This window comes from Eulemur rufifrons, chromosome 3, assembly GCF_041146395.1.
Source record: "Eulemur rufifrons isolate Redbay chromosome 3, OSU_ERuf_1, whole genome shotgun sequence".
Classification (NCBI taxonomy): Eukaryota; Metazoa; Chordata; class Mammalia; order Primates; family Lemuridae; genus Eulemur; species Eulemur rufifrons.
Genome location: NC_090985.1, coordinates 53,837,973 through 53,856,453, shown reverse-complemented (window position 1 = coordinate 53,856,453; position 18,481 = coordinate 53,837,973). Strand labels below are relative to the sequence as shown.

General features: G+C 35.9%; 1 protein-coding gene across 2 annotated transcripts in view; it reads right to left on the bottom strand.

Annotated features, from left to right (window-relative positions):
* Positions 1-18,481, bottom strand: part of ANGPT1 (angiopoietin 1) — a 240,105-nt gene that overhangs the window by 26,681 nt on the left and 194,943 nt on the right. For both annotated transcript variants that reach the window (XM_069466099.1, XM_069466100.1), the window contains exons 6-7: positions 15,245-15,346; positions 5,658-5,824 (exon numbers count right to left, since the gene is read on the bottom strand). In XM_069466099.1, coding sequence (XP_069322200.1) covers positions 5,658-5,824; positions 15,245-15,346 — 269 coding nt within the window. The remainder of the gene's footprint in view (positions 1-5,657; positions 5,825-15,244; positions 15,347-18,481) is intronic.

The window sequence follows — 18,481 nt, the reverse complement described above, 5'->3', positions numbered from 1 at the left end:
ATGCAAGGTATGTTTGTATACTCTTTCTGATATTAGGATATTATTAGTAGGACATTATTCCTACTTAAAGATAAGAAAACTGAGACATAAATGTAATAGGCTATTTTCCCAAGGAACAGCTAAATTGCGCTATTATCAATTTGGTTAATTTGGTAACTCATTTCCTAGAATCTCTTTCCTTGTAAGGGTCCAAGTTAGAGTTAGCCAAAAGGAGACTTTGTGTGAGATTTGGAAAATGGAAGTGATGCGTGGCCTGACTCTCAAGACATCATGAGATACGGTGATGTTCAGAGGCAGAGGGGCCTGCAGTTTCCACATGGTTCATTCTTTCACTCAGCACCCAGCTTGGCTTCCTGATGCTGGCAACGGTTCCAGCCCCACCACAAGATACTTGACTGCACAACCACAGGTAACATAGTTACAGCAAGGCAATAGATTTCCATCCATCTCCCCTTTTGTGGACTCACTTTGATGGCTACATGTGCTTGGTTTCTCAAATTTTCATAAGCACTGGCTTGTCCATCATACCAGGCTTCAGTCTTGTGTTTTAACCTTATTTCCATAATACTTATCATGGCTCTGTTTTTCTGATGCATGTTGGTTTTACAGCTGGGAAGCCGTATTTCTTTACAGCCTCCGTATCTCTGATTCCCATTCCAGAGCTCTTGCCAGTAGACCGTAGCCATCTCCTCAACCCCACAATTAATCTTTTATTTTTTCAATTATTTGTTGTTTTGGTGGTGGTTGTGTATTTGTTTTTTAACTCTAGGTATTGGAACAAGCAAAGCTTTCATGAGAAGTAAAAGGTCACTGTAATCCCTAAACTGATCCCAAACTCTCAAGTATTTGTTAGAGAGATCAAGATTTAATTGTTCATCAAAGAATTGAAAGACTATAAAAATAGAAAAGAATGCATACATAAAAATAGTTCTGTTCCAGAAAATAATTTTTGAGTTGCAACGAGCTTTACAAATACTTTCATTTATAAGGACATAATATTGACAACGAGAGAGACAAGATAATGTGTCCAAAGGCATTCAAATTATTAAAGACAGAAATGGGGCAAGAAGAAACACAAACTATACATTAGAATATGTTTTTCAAGTTTATTTAATTCCAGAAATTAACTGATGAATTTCCTTTCATTGAGGGATGGCCAGACGGTGGGTAGTTATAACAATGAAGTTCAAATTCTGATTCCTACTCACATTAGTGTCTGTGACCTTGTGCAAAGTACTATGCCTCAGTTTTCTCCTACAAAAGCAAGGCATCTGCTGCATAGTATGTATACACCAAATATTAGCTATCAATTCTTAGTTAATAACTTGGCTAAATTAGGTACTTTTCCTGAATTTTGCTAAAAATTATTCCTATATTCTAAAAGCTTAGAGTATACACACACACAATGCTAGTTAATAACTACTCATTAATGACTTAGAATGTAGATACTAGACAGTTATCCATAGTGCTATGGATCAGTGAGAGCACAGAGCAAACTGGCCTGAGAATGAGGGTGATGTATTTCTCTGGGAAATGAGTGCAGGGAGGTTTAGAGGAGAGTGCTCTTAGCGTCTGTGGCAGAGTGAAGGAAACAGGACAGAGCAGAGGGAGAAGGAGGGCTCATATGCAGTCACAGTGAAGACCTCAGCTAATCTCAAGTAGAATTCTGGACCTCAGACATTCCTTCAGAATTGCCCCAAATTGGGGCAAGAGGACCTTTGGGTTCTTATATTGACCAGTCATTGGATGCAATCTGTCTGCAGAAAGGATCAGTGTGACCTTGAGTGATGTGACTCTCCTTAGGCACAGGCAGTGCCTTGAGAGAGGACCTCAGCTGCAAGCTTTCAGTCAACAACATTTCCAAAAGGTGGAAGAAATAGTGCTTCAGTTCTGAAGGGGGGCAATGGGTTGGCACATCCTAGCATCAACCATAGTAAGTATCAGGGAAAAGATTTCCTGGAATAAGAGAGAATCTTAAAGATTTAAGATGTATCCATGTGACAAAGTTGGGTTTATGTGTACAGGGTAAGCACACAGCATAAACAAAGGCATGGAGGGTTTAGGGAAATTGCAAATAGTTACTGGAACATAATTGTAATGAGGGGGGTATTTGCTTGGGTGCAGTTGAGGGGAGTGTATGGTACCTGGATAAGTAGGCAGGGGTCAGGTCATGAAGAGTCTTAGTGGTGGACTTTAACCTGCAGATATTTGAACACTGTTGAAATATTTGAAGGAGGGGAAGACCAAGTCTGCTTGTGTGTTAGAAAATATCACCTCAACAATACTGTGGAAGATATATTTGAGAGTATCAAGACTAGAAACAGAATGGCTCTATAATAGTCTAGGTGTTAGATGATGAGGATTTAGATAATACTACCTCTCTAGAGGAAGCATTTAATAATTTCACATTGATTATGTGTTATTTCACATGATATGTTTATCAAGACACTCATATTATTATTTTTTCTTATTTATATTCTCTTGGGTTCTATAGATTTTATTTTCTATCTGAGAAAATCATTTGGAGTTCCCTTAGAGGATAAAAGGAAAATATGTGTATTACATAAACATTTATAAGCTCTTCCATTCATTTACAACACTTACTGTTAATCAATATGTGTCAGGAGCATGAGAAAGGGTTTTTTTTGAAAAAAATCAGTTAGGTTTATACACTATAACTACAGCTATTACGATAATTTTCTAAATAAAATTTGTAAGATAGAATATTTTTAAGAAATAAAACAAAACAAATTCTAAACGTAACTTAAAAGAGGAAAAATAATAGAAGCCATGATAATATAAAACAAAAAACTAGCATGAATTTCATGGTTTTGACATTTAGTTGGAATTTAGTTGAATTTGAGCAAGTTAATTGACCAAAACCTCAGTTTCCTTATCTTTAAAATGTGTCTAATAATACTTACCTCAAAAAGTCATTATGAGGAGTAAATGACTAAAGTGTTAAAAATCATTTCATAATTATGGAATAGTATACAAATCTTAGTATTAACACTCGGCAAATTTGTCACAAAGAGGTATCCTAATTCAGAGAGAAGAGAAATGAATGGAGGAAAAGAACACGGAGGCACTGATGGAACCAGGATTCTAACTTGACCACCCGTGGTGCTGCTGGGCCGGGGCCAGCAGTACTGGGCACAAGTGATGACACTTGCAGGGAGAAAAGTCGCAAAGGGTTAGCTTCCCTTTTCCAGCTTCTGTTCCACTTTCCTTTGAAACAGTGAATAACACCATTTGATAGTGTGTTTATTTTAACTAATCTTTCACTAGAGCAAGCATTATGTTTTAATGAGTTCTAATTTCCTATTTGATGCCAACGTGAATCTTATACTTAATTGCATGAGAAGGTGATGACTGCAAATCGACTTTCTGTTAGGTCCCAGCAGGAGAAAGGGCCAGAACCGCCAACTTTATTACAGCAGCATGACAGAACAGAAACCACACTGAATGAGGTATGCGTCAAACATCCCATATTTACGTCTTTCTCCTTCTTTGGGCAAAACGTTGTATATTTCTGAACCTCAGCTTTCTTTCCTCTAAAACCAGAGGTTTGGAATTAAATTATTAAGTTCCTTCTAGCTTTATAATTTTGATTCTAAGGTTCACAATTCTTTCTCTCTCAAAAAGAAGAATAGGGATTTCAGAGTGTATGCTAGCTGGGAAGACTTATTTTTTGATCATAGATCCACCTCATATGGACAAGGATACAGAATCACACAGATGATGAAGGAATGATGCATCACAGATGCACAATGAGGGCAGTGGGGCACTGGAAGAGGAGGTAAGTGCTCCTTGCTCAGGCAGATGCCAGAATAACATTCATACCACACACCCTGAAGCCTACTGCAGATGACAACAGTCCCCCTAAACCTACCAAAACACTCTCTCCCCCTAACACTAACCCAAGCCTCACACACATGCGCGCGCGCACACACACACACACACACACACACACACACACAGCCACCTATGGAGAATGGAGAGACATTTTGGAAGAGAACCAAAGCAAATTCTTCAGGAGCCTAGAAAAAGACTAGACTAATTATTTGCTAGTCCTATTGTCAGGCTGTCTGACATTAGCCAAGTTTCATATAGTTTCAAGTTTCAGGTCAAAACATTTACATAAGAGTACCCGTGATGTTTAACAGTGGTTTTTCTTGTTATAAAACTCTCAAAATATTGACCTCCTTGGAAACATTTCTTCTTACACCCCATTGCATTTTATAAATGTCTCTTCTTTGGTTTCTTGAGCTGTCATTAAGTACACTCCTGCTCCCCCCACCCCCCATGAGAGTATCAACTCTTTAGATCTATTTCTCATCTTCCGTTGTGGTGACATCATTACTATTTGTTAAGAAAATGATTATTATGTCTCCAAGGAACCAATCCCATATGTAATCCATTAAAATAAAATGAGTTGTGCCATGAAAAGATACAGATTCAAACCCCTAAAGAATGGTATATCTTGAAAAGAAATAAGCATCAGAAACAGGCAGACTACGAGGAGATAACCACACAGGTTGAAAAATAAAAAAACACAAGGCTTTGGTTGCTATCATTGCAATTTACTCGAAGCAATGTGCCAACCCTTTAATGCACACAATCGTATTTCCAAGACAGAAGTAGAGTAGTCACAATATTGTTAAAAGTCATTGCAACTCTAATTTACTGATTACAAAGCTGGCATAGGCAGTGAAGAACATTCTGTGTATCAAGTACTGCATTTATGATTAGTGATATAAAAGTAACTAAACTATCTTCTGTGTTCTTAAGAAATGCCAGCCGGTGTTTTAGTGCCCTAGTTAGTAACCAAACTTCACTGTGAGGTCTGTAAGACTAGATACTTCATCACTAACCGCTAAATCACCAGTGCCTAGTAGAATTCCTGGAACACAGAAGTAACATATTAAGTGTCTGTGGAATGAACTTACCACATCACATTATTTCCTTGCCATATTTTTATTTGTTTTTTTTTTTTTTTAGTGTAGAAGCTGTTCATCAAAAAAATAGCCAGAAACATTTACAAGTAAGCGTATAGTTTGTCTATTTTTATGTCTGCAGTGATGTATTATTTATATTGATGTCACTATTTGAATTTATTTTTGCTCTTTAGAGTAATTACCAAAGAACCTTCTAAATTATGCCTCATCTTCTCTTTTATATAACTTATTCAAAAATATAAAATTTTACTCTTGCCATCTTCAAGATAATTTGGAAAAATAATAATTTAAGAAAGGTAAATAAAGGAGTAGAACTAGGAAATTTTTTTTGTAAAAGGGAGAGATTATTGATTTTAAGCCACTGAGTTGAAGTCATTTCTGTCATCAGCTTTATATGTATGAATTCACTGCACCTTCATAACAATAACAACACAACAATTAACTTTATGCTTGATTTAATTCACCATCCTCTAAAATTTGTGCCAACATCAAAGATAGTTAGTCTATGAAAACTAAACTTTAAAGCTATGAAGAAGTCTTTACAGGCTCTTTTGTATCTCTTTGTCACAGGCCTAGGCAAACAACCCGATTCTGATTTTGAAGGATGAGTTTCATTCTTTCTTTCTTCACACTTTTCCATGAAATCTATTAAGTGGCTAGGTCAAGGGTAGTCGAGCACTAAGCCGAAGCATGACTTACCTGTAGTTTTGCTTTTCATTTCCTATGTGGAATCTGTCGTACTGTGAATAGGCTCGGTTTCCTTCCCAGTCCATTAACTCGATTCTTAGCGTGTACTGCCTCTGACTGGTTATGGCAAAAATAAACTCATTCCCCAGCCAATATTCACCAGAGGGATTTCCAAAACCCTGGGAATGAAGGCAGAGATGCAGCTGTTACTCCAGAAAGACTCTTTTCATGTTGAGCATCATTTTCTAAATAATAATAAAAAACTATTTAAAAGTAAAGATATTTCTTTTAAATTTTCAGACACTTTTTTCCAATTACTGACTTATTTCGATACTTTTCTGCTATGTTTCTTTCCATTCAGGCTTCTAGTTCTTATTACAGTAAAACCTCTGTTATTCAAATCTGTCTGGATAAGACATTTTGGATTAGAGTCTGGTTAATAGGTATAACCAAAAAACACTTCTCAATTCAAAGTTTGCTTTTGAAAATGTTTCTAAAATACTACTCAATGTAATATCTTGAGCATAATTTAAACATTTTTCAATGAATACTATCAGGGTGGTATTAGATAACTTATTTAACAATATTATTATTGCTTTTGTTATTACTCAGGAGTCCAATTATGCTTCTATAATAAATTTATAGATTACCAGACCCATGACTTTTGGAGCTTCATTTTTAAATATTGATAAGCAAAGCTGTCAATCCATGACTATAACCGCTTATACTGCTTCACTGGCATGGACTGGGATGGTGAGGCAGACGGCCGACTCGCAAGAGCTCTTGAGTCAAGCGGGCCCCCACTGCTCTGTATCTGCAGTCAACATGGCTCTACTGTTCTCTTTGGGGAAGTCCAGTGTGTTAAGTTTGCAAAACAGTTTCTTTGTGGGGAGAAAAAAATTCCCCCCCCAAAAGACAACCCTTAATGTTGGAAATGTTAGCAACAAGAAAATACAGAAGCCTACAAAATGGCTGGCATTCTAGATTTTGGGTATTCACAATTGCCTCAAAAAGTACTTCTTGGGAAGACTTGAAGTTCAATGTAATTCTTGATCTACATGTTTGCCTTACTGGCCATATTGTGACCTCCCTGATGATAGAACCTGTGTTGTATTTATGAATTAAAAATTAGTAGAGAACTAGTCTATACTGGGAACTCTGTAAGTGTTCATTTAAGTTCAAAGAAAAAGGAAGAAAGGAGAGAATGGAGGGAGGAAGCTGGTATAGAGGGAGGAAGGAAGGGGAACAAAATATTACAGCACTTTGCAATTATATTTAGAGAAGTAACCTTAAAACACAATCTTGTAGACATTATGGCTGTGTCTCAGGGAAATTTTCTTAGTGTCTAATTGGATCACAATCACTGGTGCACCACCGTTTCTGCCAACTGAGTCACTTACCAAAGGCCAGTGGTATTTTGACCAAACTCATTTATGCCAGTTCCATATTGTAATAATATTTATAATATTTTATGTAAATAAGTTAAATATTAGTGAGAAAGAGAATGTTTATTTGTTTTATAAGACCTAATTTAAATATCTAGGTTTGCTTAATAAAAGCAAATCACTAAAAAATATTTTTGAATTAGACGTTGTTGAAACTCTAAAAGACTGGGAAAAATAATAAAATTTTAAAGAATTTTTCACTTAAATTTTTAACTTAAAAGAAACTGATGAGTACATGTGGTGCTTGTTTTTCCATTCTTGGGATTCTTCACTTAATAGAATGGGTTCCAGCTCACTCCAGGAGAACCAAAGAGATGCCATATCGCCATCATTTCTAATAGCCGAGTAATATTCCATGGTATACATATACCACATTTTGCTAATCCATTCATGAATCGATGGGCATTTGGGTTGTTTCCACATCTTTGCGATTGTGAATTGTGCTAGAAAAACAAGCACCACATGTACTCACCAGCAAACTGGTTTCCCTGAGAGCACATTTGGGATTCACACCAATTGGGTATTGGACAGAGGTCAGGGCTGGGTGGAAGGGCTGGGTGTATACCTACTTGATGAGTGCGATGCGCACTGCCTGGGGAATGGACACGTTTGAAGTTCTCTCTGGGGGGGATGGGGTGGGGGGAGGGGAGGAGTGCACACCTATATGATGAGAGTGATGTGCACTGTCTAGGGAATGGACACAACTAAAGCTCAGACTCGGGGGGATGGGGAGGCATGGGCAATGTATATAGCCTGATCTTTTGTACCCCCTTAATGAGCTGAAAAACAAACAAAAAATAAAAAATAAAAAAAAAATAAAAAAAAAAGAAACTGAAACTAGAGAAAGCATGCATTCTACCATGGACAAGTTTTGTGAAAGAACAGTGACCTAGAATTCCAGGCTTTGGCTCTATGTTAAAAGATGCATAAATCAATGTATATTTTTTAGATTTAAAGTTAAAATAAAATGTATTAATATATGTATGTACACTTTTAAAGTTATTCCCCAATTTAACTTAGTTTTTTGCTTAACTGGGTCAAGAAAGCAATGGGCATATACTCCTCTGAATATACCATCTACCTGTAGTTCAGAGCAAAAATATAGGACCCATTGAAGTTAGTACTCAATTAGCTCCTTGTTTCTCTATTGCTAAGATGCTTGTAAAAGTTCCACAGTGGCAGGAAATACTAGAGCAATTTTGGATGTGCTAAGAATTTTACACATTTTTATGGCAGCTGGTGCGAAATACCAAGGAGAAGAGCAAAGCTAACCTTCTCCAATGCACAAGCAAAACAGAAAGTTACAGGGGGCTGGAAGTCAAAGAATTAGCGCTTTCTCAATTGCAGCAGCCCCTGGGAAGAAAAAGAAGACAACTGGGATTTTCCTTGCATTTCTTTTCAGCTCAGACATGTCAAAGTCTTTCCTATAGCCACTTGATGATTCTCTTTTCTGTGCAGTCATTGAAAAGGGATTCAACAATTATACTAAATGTGAATAAAGAGGCTGGGAATGATGAAGTGTTAAGTTTTGGGTCACATATTTCCATGCTGTTGAAAGCATTGTGTGGATAAAACTATCCAGCTTCCCCAGGGAAAAGTGCAGTGATCTTGGGTGAGCCTCGGAAATGGACAAGCATGAACCTCATTCCTGCAAGAACCTCCATCTCTGTCTGTCTCGACATGCAGGCCTGTACATCCCCCTGAGTGGAGATGAATGTCCCTTCCTAAACAGTTTTGTTTTTTTCTTCTTTCAGGAATAAGCAACTAAAAAGAAAGCAGTGAAAATGGCCATTAGAAACCCAAAGTCAACTTCAAGAAACTTCCCAAAAAACTGTCCAAACATGCTCTATTGTGGGAGCAAAATGTTTGACTACAATGAATCAAAACGACTGTTAGAGAGATAGCAAAGGGAGGAAACCTTCTAACAGTCAAGTGCAGCCAGGCAGAAACAACTTTTTCATCATAAAGATGAAAAATACGTGAAATAAGGGGAAATGGGTTCCCACATTAGTAAACTGTCTATTGAATAATTTATCAGGCATGACCACAGATCTGACGCATAGGAACAAAGGCTTGGCTTGGATTAAGTAACCTCTACCCCTTATCTCTGCTCCAAACTGAACCCTTGATCTGCCACATATTTGCTGTGGGGCCTTCTACTTTACTTCTGAGCCTCAGTTTCCTTGTCTGAAAAACAGGGATTAAAAACATCATTTCCATACATCATGTTGTGAGAATGAAATGAGGTAATATACCTAAAGCACTTAATTGAATGCACTTAATTGAAAACCACTTAAAATCTAGTTACTGTTATGGTTAAAAGATACATCACAATACATAGTAATTTTCTGTTCAGTTGCTTCTCTTCTATGAGACTGTGAACTATTTGTGGTAAGCAGGTTCCTTTCCAGTGTGTATGAGAAAAGAAACAAAAGTAATCCAGGGTCTTGTTTTAGCCTGAAAATTAATAAAGGGATAGTGGAATAATTATTTAAAAGGCTCTCAGATCCTAGGGACTAATGTATTATTATAAGTTGAGTGTTGGTTTATACAAATGAGTACTGTCATTTTCATATAAGAAATCAATTATTAAATAAGAAATTAGAACCAACTGATTGCAATTGGGGCTAAACTGTGGTAGAAATGAAAGCACAGACGACTTCCTTTTTCTTAACTTTGCTTCCTAATGCTAAAGATCACCTGGCTCTTTCAACTCTCCCTTGGTCCTATTTCTTTTACTTCTTCTCTTTTCACATTTCACAAGTTTTACGATCGACAAAAGGGGTAATTTTGAGGTTCTTATACCATGATAATAAATTAATAGTTGTCACAGTTGCTTTCAACCAGGAGTGCATATAAAGTAACAATTGTGGAGCTTTTAAAAAATATAGAAGACTTAGTTCCCCCATGGAGATTCTGATTCAGCATGTCTGGAGTGGGCTTAAAGATCTGTATATTTAAAAGGTTCCACAGGTAAGTGTGCTATGAAACAAAAATGGAAAACCAACTATGTGTGATGTGAAATGGCTATTCCAAGTGAAAATTCAAAAGAATTATAATCATCAAATCGAATTATTAAAATCTGAGTGGTACCGAGGAAAAAGGTAGGCTTAAGACCCCATCTTCCTCCTGAGCTCCATATGGGGATGACAGATTTGATTATGTATATGACACTGTCCTTAAAATATTCATATTCATGTCTAAAATACAAATACAGACAATGCTACCCCTAAAATATGTTTATACTTTCTGCACATAACAGTTTACCACCAATCTTTATTTTACCCCACGTAGCCTATAATATCCCTAAAAATAAAAATAAAAGCTTATACAAAATTCTGTGCTGATATTGAAAAAGCAGCAATGAATAAGTAATAGTAATAAAAATAAAATTTCTTCTTTTTCATGAAAAAATCCAAAGATGCTAGACCATGTATTTTCATAAAAAAACTGTTTAGTGATGCTAATCAAAATCATATGAAAAATTTTGATACCATTATTAATGAATTTTATTTATTCTCTAGTTCTTTAATAAAAGGATAAAAAAGACAGTGAAATTTAATCTAAATGAATTTTGACTTAAAACTGGCCTTAAAAGGTATGTCTTGCTCAAAAAATGCATGCAGAGAAAAGACCAACATTCATTAGTATTTGCCAAAACCTGCAGAAATGCTCAATTTTGTTTTGTTCCTTTCCAAGTTAATAAAATAATTGTCTGTGATACTCTATTTGTTTTGTCTGATAATGCTCATAGGAAGTGTTGACTTTTTATAGATGAAGCAAAATTGAAACCAGACACAGTCCATGTATTTTTTATGGGTTTCATCTTTTTTCATACAAATTATTAAAGAAAACAGATAAGACTGAACTGTGGCTTTCCAAAGGTGCTTTAATACACAGCTAAATCGTACATCTCCTCTAACTACTGAGATGGCCCAAGAAAGAGCAAAATAATTTTTTATTTCAAAATTTTAAATTTCTTATGCATTTTCTCTTTTTAATGTGAAGATGTTAAAATGCAGTTGAAAATGTGCTCTTAATTTCTCTCCAAACACAAAGAACTCCCAGAAAATATAGTGCTTAGATTGAAATTTCATGTCAAAAGGAAGCTCTGTTTATGGGGGTAATTCTTTGCAAAACAAAGCAAGTTTGTCTCCAGGGCATTAAGTCATTGCCTACTACAGTATAAAGTTAGGCCATTTAGGGTACTATTTGCAACTCCTAGCTTCACTGGACTTTATATGCAAAAGTACTGCTGATAAGTGTTATTGCTGGGACCACTAAATGGTATCCTTTTGGCTTGAAGGAGTTAATATAGTTTCCTAAGTGCCTCATTAAAAACCCCATTCCAGACTAGCTTCTCTCAGCAAACATCTTTACAAATCCATAAACCAGATTTTGTGGAATTTCCTAAAAAGGAAGGTTAAGTGAAAACAAAGCTTAAGTAAAAGACTTTTGTGAGCTTAAAGCCAATGTTAAGAATCAAATGAATTGCAAATATTGACAGAGGTTTAAAATTAATAATGATAATATATAATATATATTTGTAAGTTCATGCATTGATAATTTTCATACATTTTTCTGGAAATCTGATGAAACAAGAGGTAGCCCATAGATATCAACCAGGGAAAGGAAGAAGAGAAGAAAGGCAGAAAGGAAGGAGAGATAAAACTTTATTTCTACACGCAATGCCCAAGGAAGATGTGTAGCATCCTGGTGTACATGAAAGTAGACTGCTGAGGACTGAGGATGAAGTGGTGCATGCCAAGTTCTTGCTTTCCCAAAGGATGTGTACCCTAAGCTGAAGAAGTGAGCAGCCAGTTCTTCAGATTCAGGGAATAGAAGTAAGTGTGATTGACAAGAATTGGCAGAAATCTATATCCATTCCTGGTGGAGTCACGTTATTTTGTCTTTAGGTGAAAGAAAAGCTCTGGAGAAAACAACTGAAACATTTTCTATCATGTGTTTTGGTGAATGTTAACCAACTTGTAACATATGATGAATTTTTCCAACCCAAAAAAAAAAAAAATCTTTGGCTTCATTTTTGCCAGAATATTTCAGAATTTTGGAGTTTATCTCATTTTCTGATAATGCAGAATTGACACCCAGCTGATCAATTTTTCAAGTTTGAATAAATCATAGCAGTCTTTCTTATTTAAAAAAGAAGAGTAAACACCATAAAAAATTATGATTAAAGAATAATTTCAGTCTTATTCTAATAAAGGAAAAATTGCTCAGAAATGGATATATTTGGTAAATACAAGACATGAATCAATTCCATGCTTAACAAGTCAGTATCTCTCATTTATTAATAACATGTCTAACTTGCCAAAGCAGCAGATGTTTACAGCTAGTAATTCACCATTTTGGAAAGTTACCACGATGACAACTTAACATTTATTTTTCTGCTATCATTAATTTCAATAACAATGTATTTCAGATTTGGCTAAATCTATATCTATAGTCTGATTCTCAGATGTCTTCTGCACATCTCATTTTAGTGGTAAAAATAATCATGAATTAAGGTGCTTTGAAAAATAACACTTTTGGCAGAGATAAGTAAAATTTTTCCAGTCTTTGAAGTTTTAATCTTGGATAATAATAATAACTACTGCTCATTGAAAATTCAGTGTGCCAAAGTGCTTTACTTGTATTATTTCTAATCCTCACCACATCCCTGCAAGGCAGGTGAGGTATTATTGTTGTTCTATTTTATTTATTTATTTATTTATTTTTTATTTTATTTTATTTTTTTTTTGAGACAGAGTCTCACTCTGTTGCCCAGGCTAGAGTGAGTGCCGTGGCGTCAGCCTAGCTCACAGCAACCTCAAACTCCTGAGCTCAAGCGATCCTCCTGTCTCAGCCTCCCAAGTAGCAGGGACTACAGGCATGCACCACCATGCCCGGCTAATTTTTTCTATATATATATATTTTTTAGCTGTCCATATAATTTCTTTCTATTTTTAGTAGAGATGGGGTCTCGCTCTTGCTCAGGCTGGTCTCGAACTCCTGAGCTCAAACGATCCGCCCACCTCGGCCTCCCAGAGTGCTAGGATTACAGGCGTGAGCCACCACGCCCGGCCTGTTGTTCTATTTTAACAAGTGAGAAAGCCAACGTATGGGTTAAGTGATTTGCCAAAAATCACTCCACTTGTAAATGGCAGACTGAAGACTCAAATTGTTAATATAAACATAATTCAATGTCCTCTTTTAGAACTTAGATAATCTTTTTCCCTCATATGTTTTTAGAATCACATTGGCAGATAGAGGCCTTAGAATCAAACCTAACATTCCAATTCTCCATAACAATCCTGAAAGATGATGATCTCCCTTCTACTGGGGTGGGTGTTTCCACTGAAGAAGGGTTTGCCACTTAATAGGAAGTCCATTTCATGTTAGAATTAACCATTAGAGAGCTTTGTTTAGACATACACAAATTTTGCCTCTCTGGAATGTTCCTCCATTCATTATTGCACTTCCCTCCAAAGCAGTGTTAAAATGAAGTTTCTAATTCAGGAAATCTGAGGTGGAGCTTGAGATTCTGTGTTTCTAATAAGTTCCTAGATGATGCTAATACTGGTGCTGCCTGGACCACATTTGGAGTAGCAGGCTCCAGGACCACACACCTCCGTCTAGCTAACCAAAAAAGCTCTAAGACATGCTGATGACTAATTCTTGTTTTCTCCAGGTATTCACTTGCTCCAGACATAATTTCCAGATTCCTCCCATCCTGCTTGTAACCTCTAGGATAAGTTCACTTGTTTGAAAACCTCCAGAATTGAAAGTATATTCTTGATGTGACCAGACCATAGCAGACACCAGTGAGTTCTGCATTTTTTGTTACCCAAAAATTGCTATGAATGTAGACTGAGTAATTTAATATTTGTTTTTTAGTATCCAACAGCACAAAATTAACTTATGGCCAAATAAATCTCTCTATCTTTCAAATACTAGGTTCTTAAGCCAATTTGTCACCTTTATCTTATATTCTCACAGTTATTTTTTTTAATATTTTTGATCTAGGTGAAAGATTTTGCAATTCTCTCTGTGGAATTCTTTCTTGTTGCTTCAGCCTAACTTTCTGTCTTGTTTACAGTTTATTAAAGACATTAAGATTCCAACTTTGTGTAACTCCAAATTTTTTAACACGCTTTCAGAGTGCTCAACTGAATATCTGTAGTAGTAGACCCAGTGACATCACTAGAAACCTGTGCCCAACATTCTGTCTGCAGATTTTAGGGTTAATACTGGAGACATTGACTATGTGCCTATTGGATTACGGATTATTTCAACCATCTACTATATTATCTTGGAAAAGTTTATCTCTCTAATTTCAGTTTCCTCTTAAAATGTGGATAGAATTAGCTAATAGGGTTGATATGAAAATTAGATAAGAATTTATGTATAGGGCTGACACATATTAAGCCTTCAAAAGGTTAGGGATTATGATGACAATAATGTCTGCTGTTATTTTGGAGACCCCAATGAATCATGCCCCACAGTTCATACTTCTGTGTACTCCTCTTGCTTTGAATCTGGATTGGCCCTGTGATCAACTATAACCAATAGAATTCAGTGGAAGTAACATGGCGCCACTTTTGGGTCTAATAAGACTTTAAAAGCCTTGAAAGCTACTACTTTTGTGCTTTGGGGATGCCAACTGCAACATAAGAAATCTGACAACCCTGGGTCACCATACTGGGAGAAGCCCAGCCTAGCCGCATGGGTAGGTCACACGGAGGAGCTCCCAGTCGACAGCCAGCAACAATCTGCCAGCCATGTGAGTGAAGTCATTGCTATTAGCCACTCTGTTTTGCAACCTGTAGCTCTGCACAATTTCCTTGCCCTGGCTCACCTATCCAGCCCAGGTCTGAGTTCTAGCTTCCCCCACCCTTATTCAACTAGGAACGAATCCAGACAAGAGTTCACCAAATAATTTCAGTAATGTATTTTTCTTTCTGATGCACACATGGAAACCATTTACTGAAAATGATTTATGAGTATTTTGTGTCTAATGAAAGTAATGCAACTAATGTATCATTTTATTTTAAAAGTAACTCAAAAACACCCCAAAATGCAAAGGTTGATTATGTAGTATGGTGAAGATACCTCATGATAAAACATCAAAAACCACTGTAAATTCTTTCATCTTACCATTTTATATTCTTTCCAGCCTCTTTGGAAATCCAAACTTCCATCTTCACGATGCTGTATTACAGTCCAGCCTCCCCCATTAAGATCCATATTGCAAAATACCTGACAAAGGGAAAATAAAGTCAAATATGTTTCAAAATAGAAATAAGGTGGAGAGGACTATAGATTAAAGAAATAAAAATTACTACATTGAAAAATATTAATTTAGACATATTATTGGTTATTTCCTCCTATGATTCATATTTTGAGTTGTTTCTGATTAAATTCTACCAATGGTGCATGAATTACTTACAAAAATTTTAATCACTTAGCTAAAAATTAAGTCTTAGTCTCAGACTATAAAACATTTAAAAAAATATTTGTCTTAAATGGAAATAGGCACTTGTGTATGTTCAAAGTTTTAAAAATTCTACCAAAGATTTCAAAATGACCTTTTTATAGACAAAACTCAGAATTTTTAAATCTGCAATTGATTGAAACAGCAATATGTTAATGATAAGAACAAAGTTTTCAAAAAAATAATTGTTAAAAAATCATATACATTTTACTATTACATATTTCATTGCATATTAACTCTTATACACTTACATACTACAATAGTTATTTTTGGTGGCTCAATATTACATTACAGGCAAAACTTGTTACTTAGCATATGGAGAATACATTATTTGCTTGAATTTTAGTCACGAACAATAACAGGAGAACATGATATACTGTATCCCTTCTGACTGTGACAAGTATTTCTTTCCCATGTGGAAAAGTTATCCAAATCTTTTAAAGACTTATGCTTATTTTAATTATTCTAAATACAATAGTATTTATTTAGAGATTGACTCATTTCCCCCAGAGTCCACCCAAGAAGAGAAACATATCTGTGATGGGATTATCTTTGGAGAGCAATAACTGTAATTGATGTAGCATGAATGTGGCAGCTTGATTATTCAAGTGCTGGGCTGTGAGAATGCCAATCTCTCGGCAACTGAATACTAAAGCATGTTGAAGGCTGGCTAAAGGTGTGGGTAGGATACAACAGCAGCATGCAGGCTGTGTGGGCACAGAGCTAAGCTCTGATTAAAGGAAAAACGTCAAGTGTTTTTCCTAGGGCATTGCATTTGGAGCATAAATGGCTAAAGGATATGAAAGCAATGGCAAGAACTGTCACTCAATGGACAAATTGTCCATGTACTTCCTCAGAATGAAAGGGACTGAGACATACATGTCTATTTGTGGGCATATGAAATAGGATAACTGCTCTCCCAAAGGCTCTCCTTCTAGGTTGACAACAGTCACCTACCTAGTATGTCTTCACAATCCCTAGGAATTACTCATCTCCAAGATTAGACATTTGAAATGTCCCTCCCTGTCCCAGCATCCCCCTGCTACTAATCCTTTAACTCTACTGCACCTGCTCTTTGTCCTCAATATAACCTCTAGCTAGTCCTTCATCTGCTTTAATTCTAATTCATTCATTCACTTATTTTTTTCACTTGACAAGCATTCTTGGGCATCAATTCTATTTTACAACTGGAAACATTATGATAAATAAAATATGGATCAAAGTTTTAACAGTGACTGGTCCCACAGGATTAAGGAGATGGAGTTCATAAGTTTCAACTCAATGACCTGAAAAATTAAAGAGACAATGATGTAAATGAGAAATTTAAGAAAGAAGATTAATGTGAGAGAAGAAAATGGTTATGGTTTTGGATACCTAGAGTTTGAGGTAGCATAGACAACCAAAAAGGGGAGTTTACTGAGCAGTTAGAGATGATACACTACAGGGAGACCAAGGATAAAAATATAGATAAAAGAATAAGGGAATAAGACAAGAATAGCCATTAACAATGATATGCTTGTTAAACGCCAGATAGTTTAAACACTTAGCATGCAATTTCTAACTTAATCTCACAACAATCCTATGTAGGAAGTAGGCATGATTATTATTTCCATATTATGGATTTTAAAAACTGAGGTTTTGAGTAGTTCAGTAACTTAACCAATGATTATATTAACCAATAAGTCCTGGATCTAGGATTTGAACTGGACTCAGGATTTGAACCCTATGTCTTCCTAACTCAAGATTATTGAAAGTAATCTGCTTGAAAGGAGTAGTTAATAGCATGAAGACATATGCATTATTGAACTCCAGCCAAGACTGAACTAGCTCCTATCCCAGATGTGTATATGTGGGAGAATGGGCTCCCCCTAGGTTGGGCTTTGGTGAAAAACCAATGGAGATAAAATACATCCGTAACCTTTTGATAGGCAGGGATTTCTTTTTATTTGCTGCTGTCCCCGGTACCTAGAGCAGTGCCTAGCCTTTAGCAGGTATTGAATGAGTATTTGTTGAATAAATAGAGATGCAATAAGGAAAGATAGAATAGGAAACTTGATAAATAGAATGCAAGGAAAGCTGGGGACTGATTTTGAGTTAGGGAGGTGATCAACTTCATCAAATGTTTCAAAGAATTAAAGATAAATAATGATTAAGAAAACATACACTTAAATTTGAATGCAGGAGCCATTAGTAACCTTGGTGAGAGAGAATGCAGGATTCCTGTGAGAATAAAGTCAGATGCACAGTTTAAAGAAGGCATAGGTGGTGATTCAAGAGAAGTGGTTCAAAGTAGAGCTTTTTCTGGTAAAATTTAAATCAGAATAAGGGCAAGTGAAAATATCAAGGAAACATTTTGCTAGGAGAAGCTAATGTTACTAGTTTCTCAATTAAATTTTACCCTGTCCTGACCAGTTAATCCAGAATGATTTTGCCCAGATTTTTGCTTCATGATGGACACTGATTGCCTGACAGCATGCCAAATTATATTTGTAAAGCTATAAAGTCCACTCACATACTCCAAGGAAGGAATTACATTTATATAGAGTGTATAGAGGAAACTATACTGTAAAGTTTTTTTTTTTTATTACTGTTACATATGTAGTTAAAATTCTATGCACTGGTTTTATATAAAATCCCTCCTAAATTTTTTAAAAAGACAATTTTCCTTTTAAACAGAGACATCCAGTGACTTGTAAATGTTAAAATGTGCTGAGAGGGCTTCTTAGATAAAAGCAGAGAGAAAAATCCAGAGCTCCATGGGGAGATAGAAATTCTGCAGGCAGATTACAGGGTTGGAAGCTGAGGTACAAAGAGGTTAAGGGATTGGATGTATGCTCCACGATTCTTATTAAGACTCAATGGCAGCAATGATAACAGCTGCCATTTATGGACAATAGAGC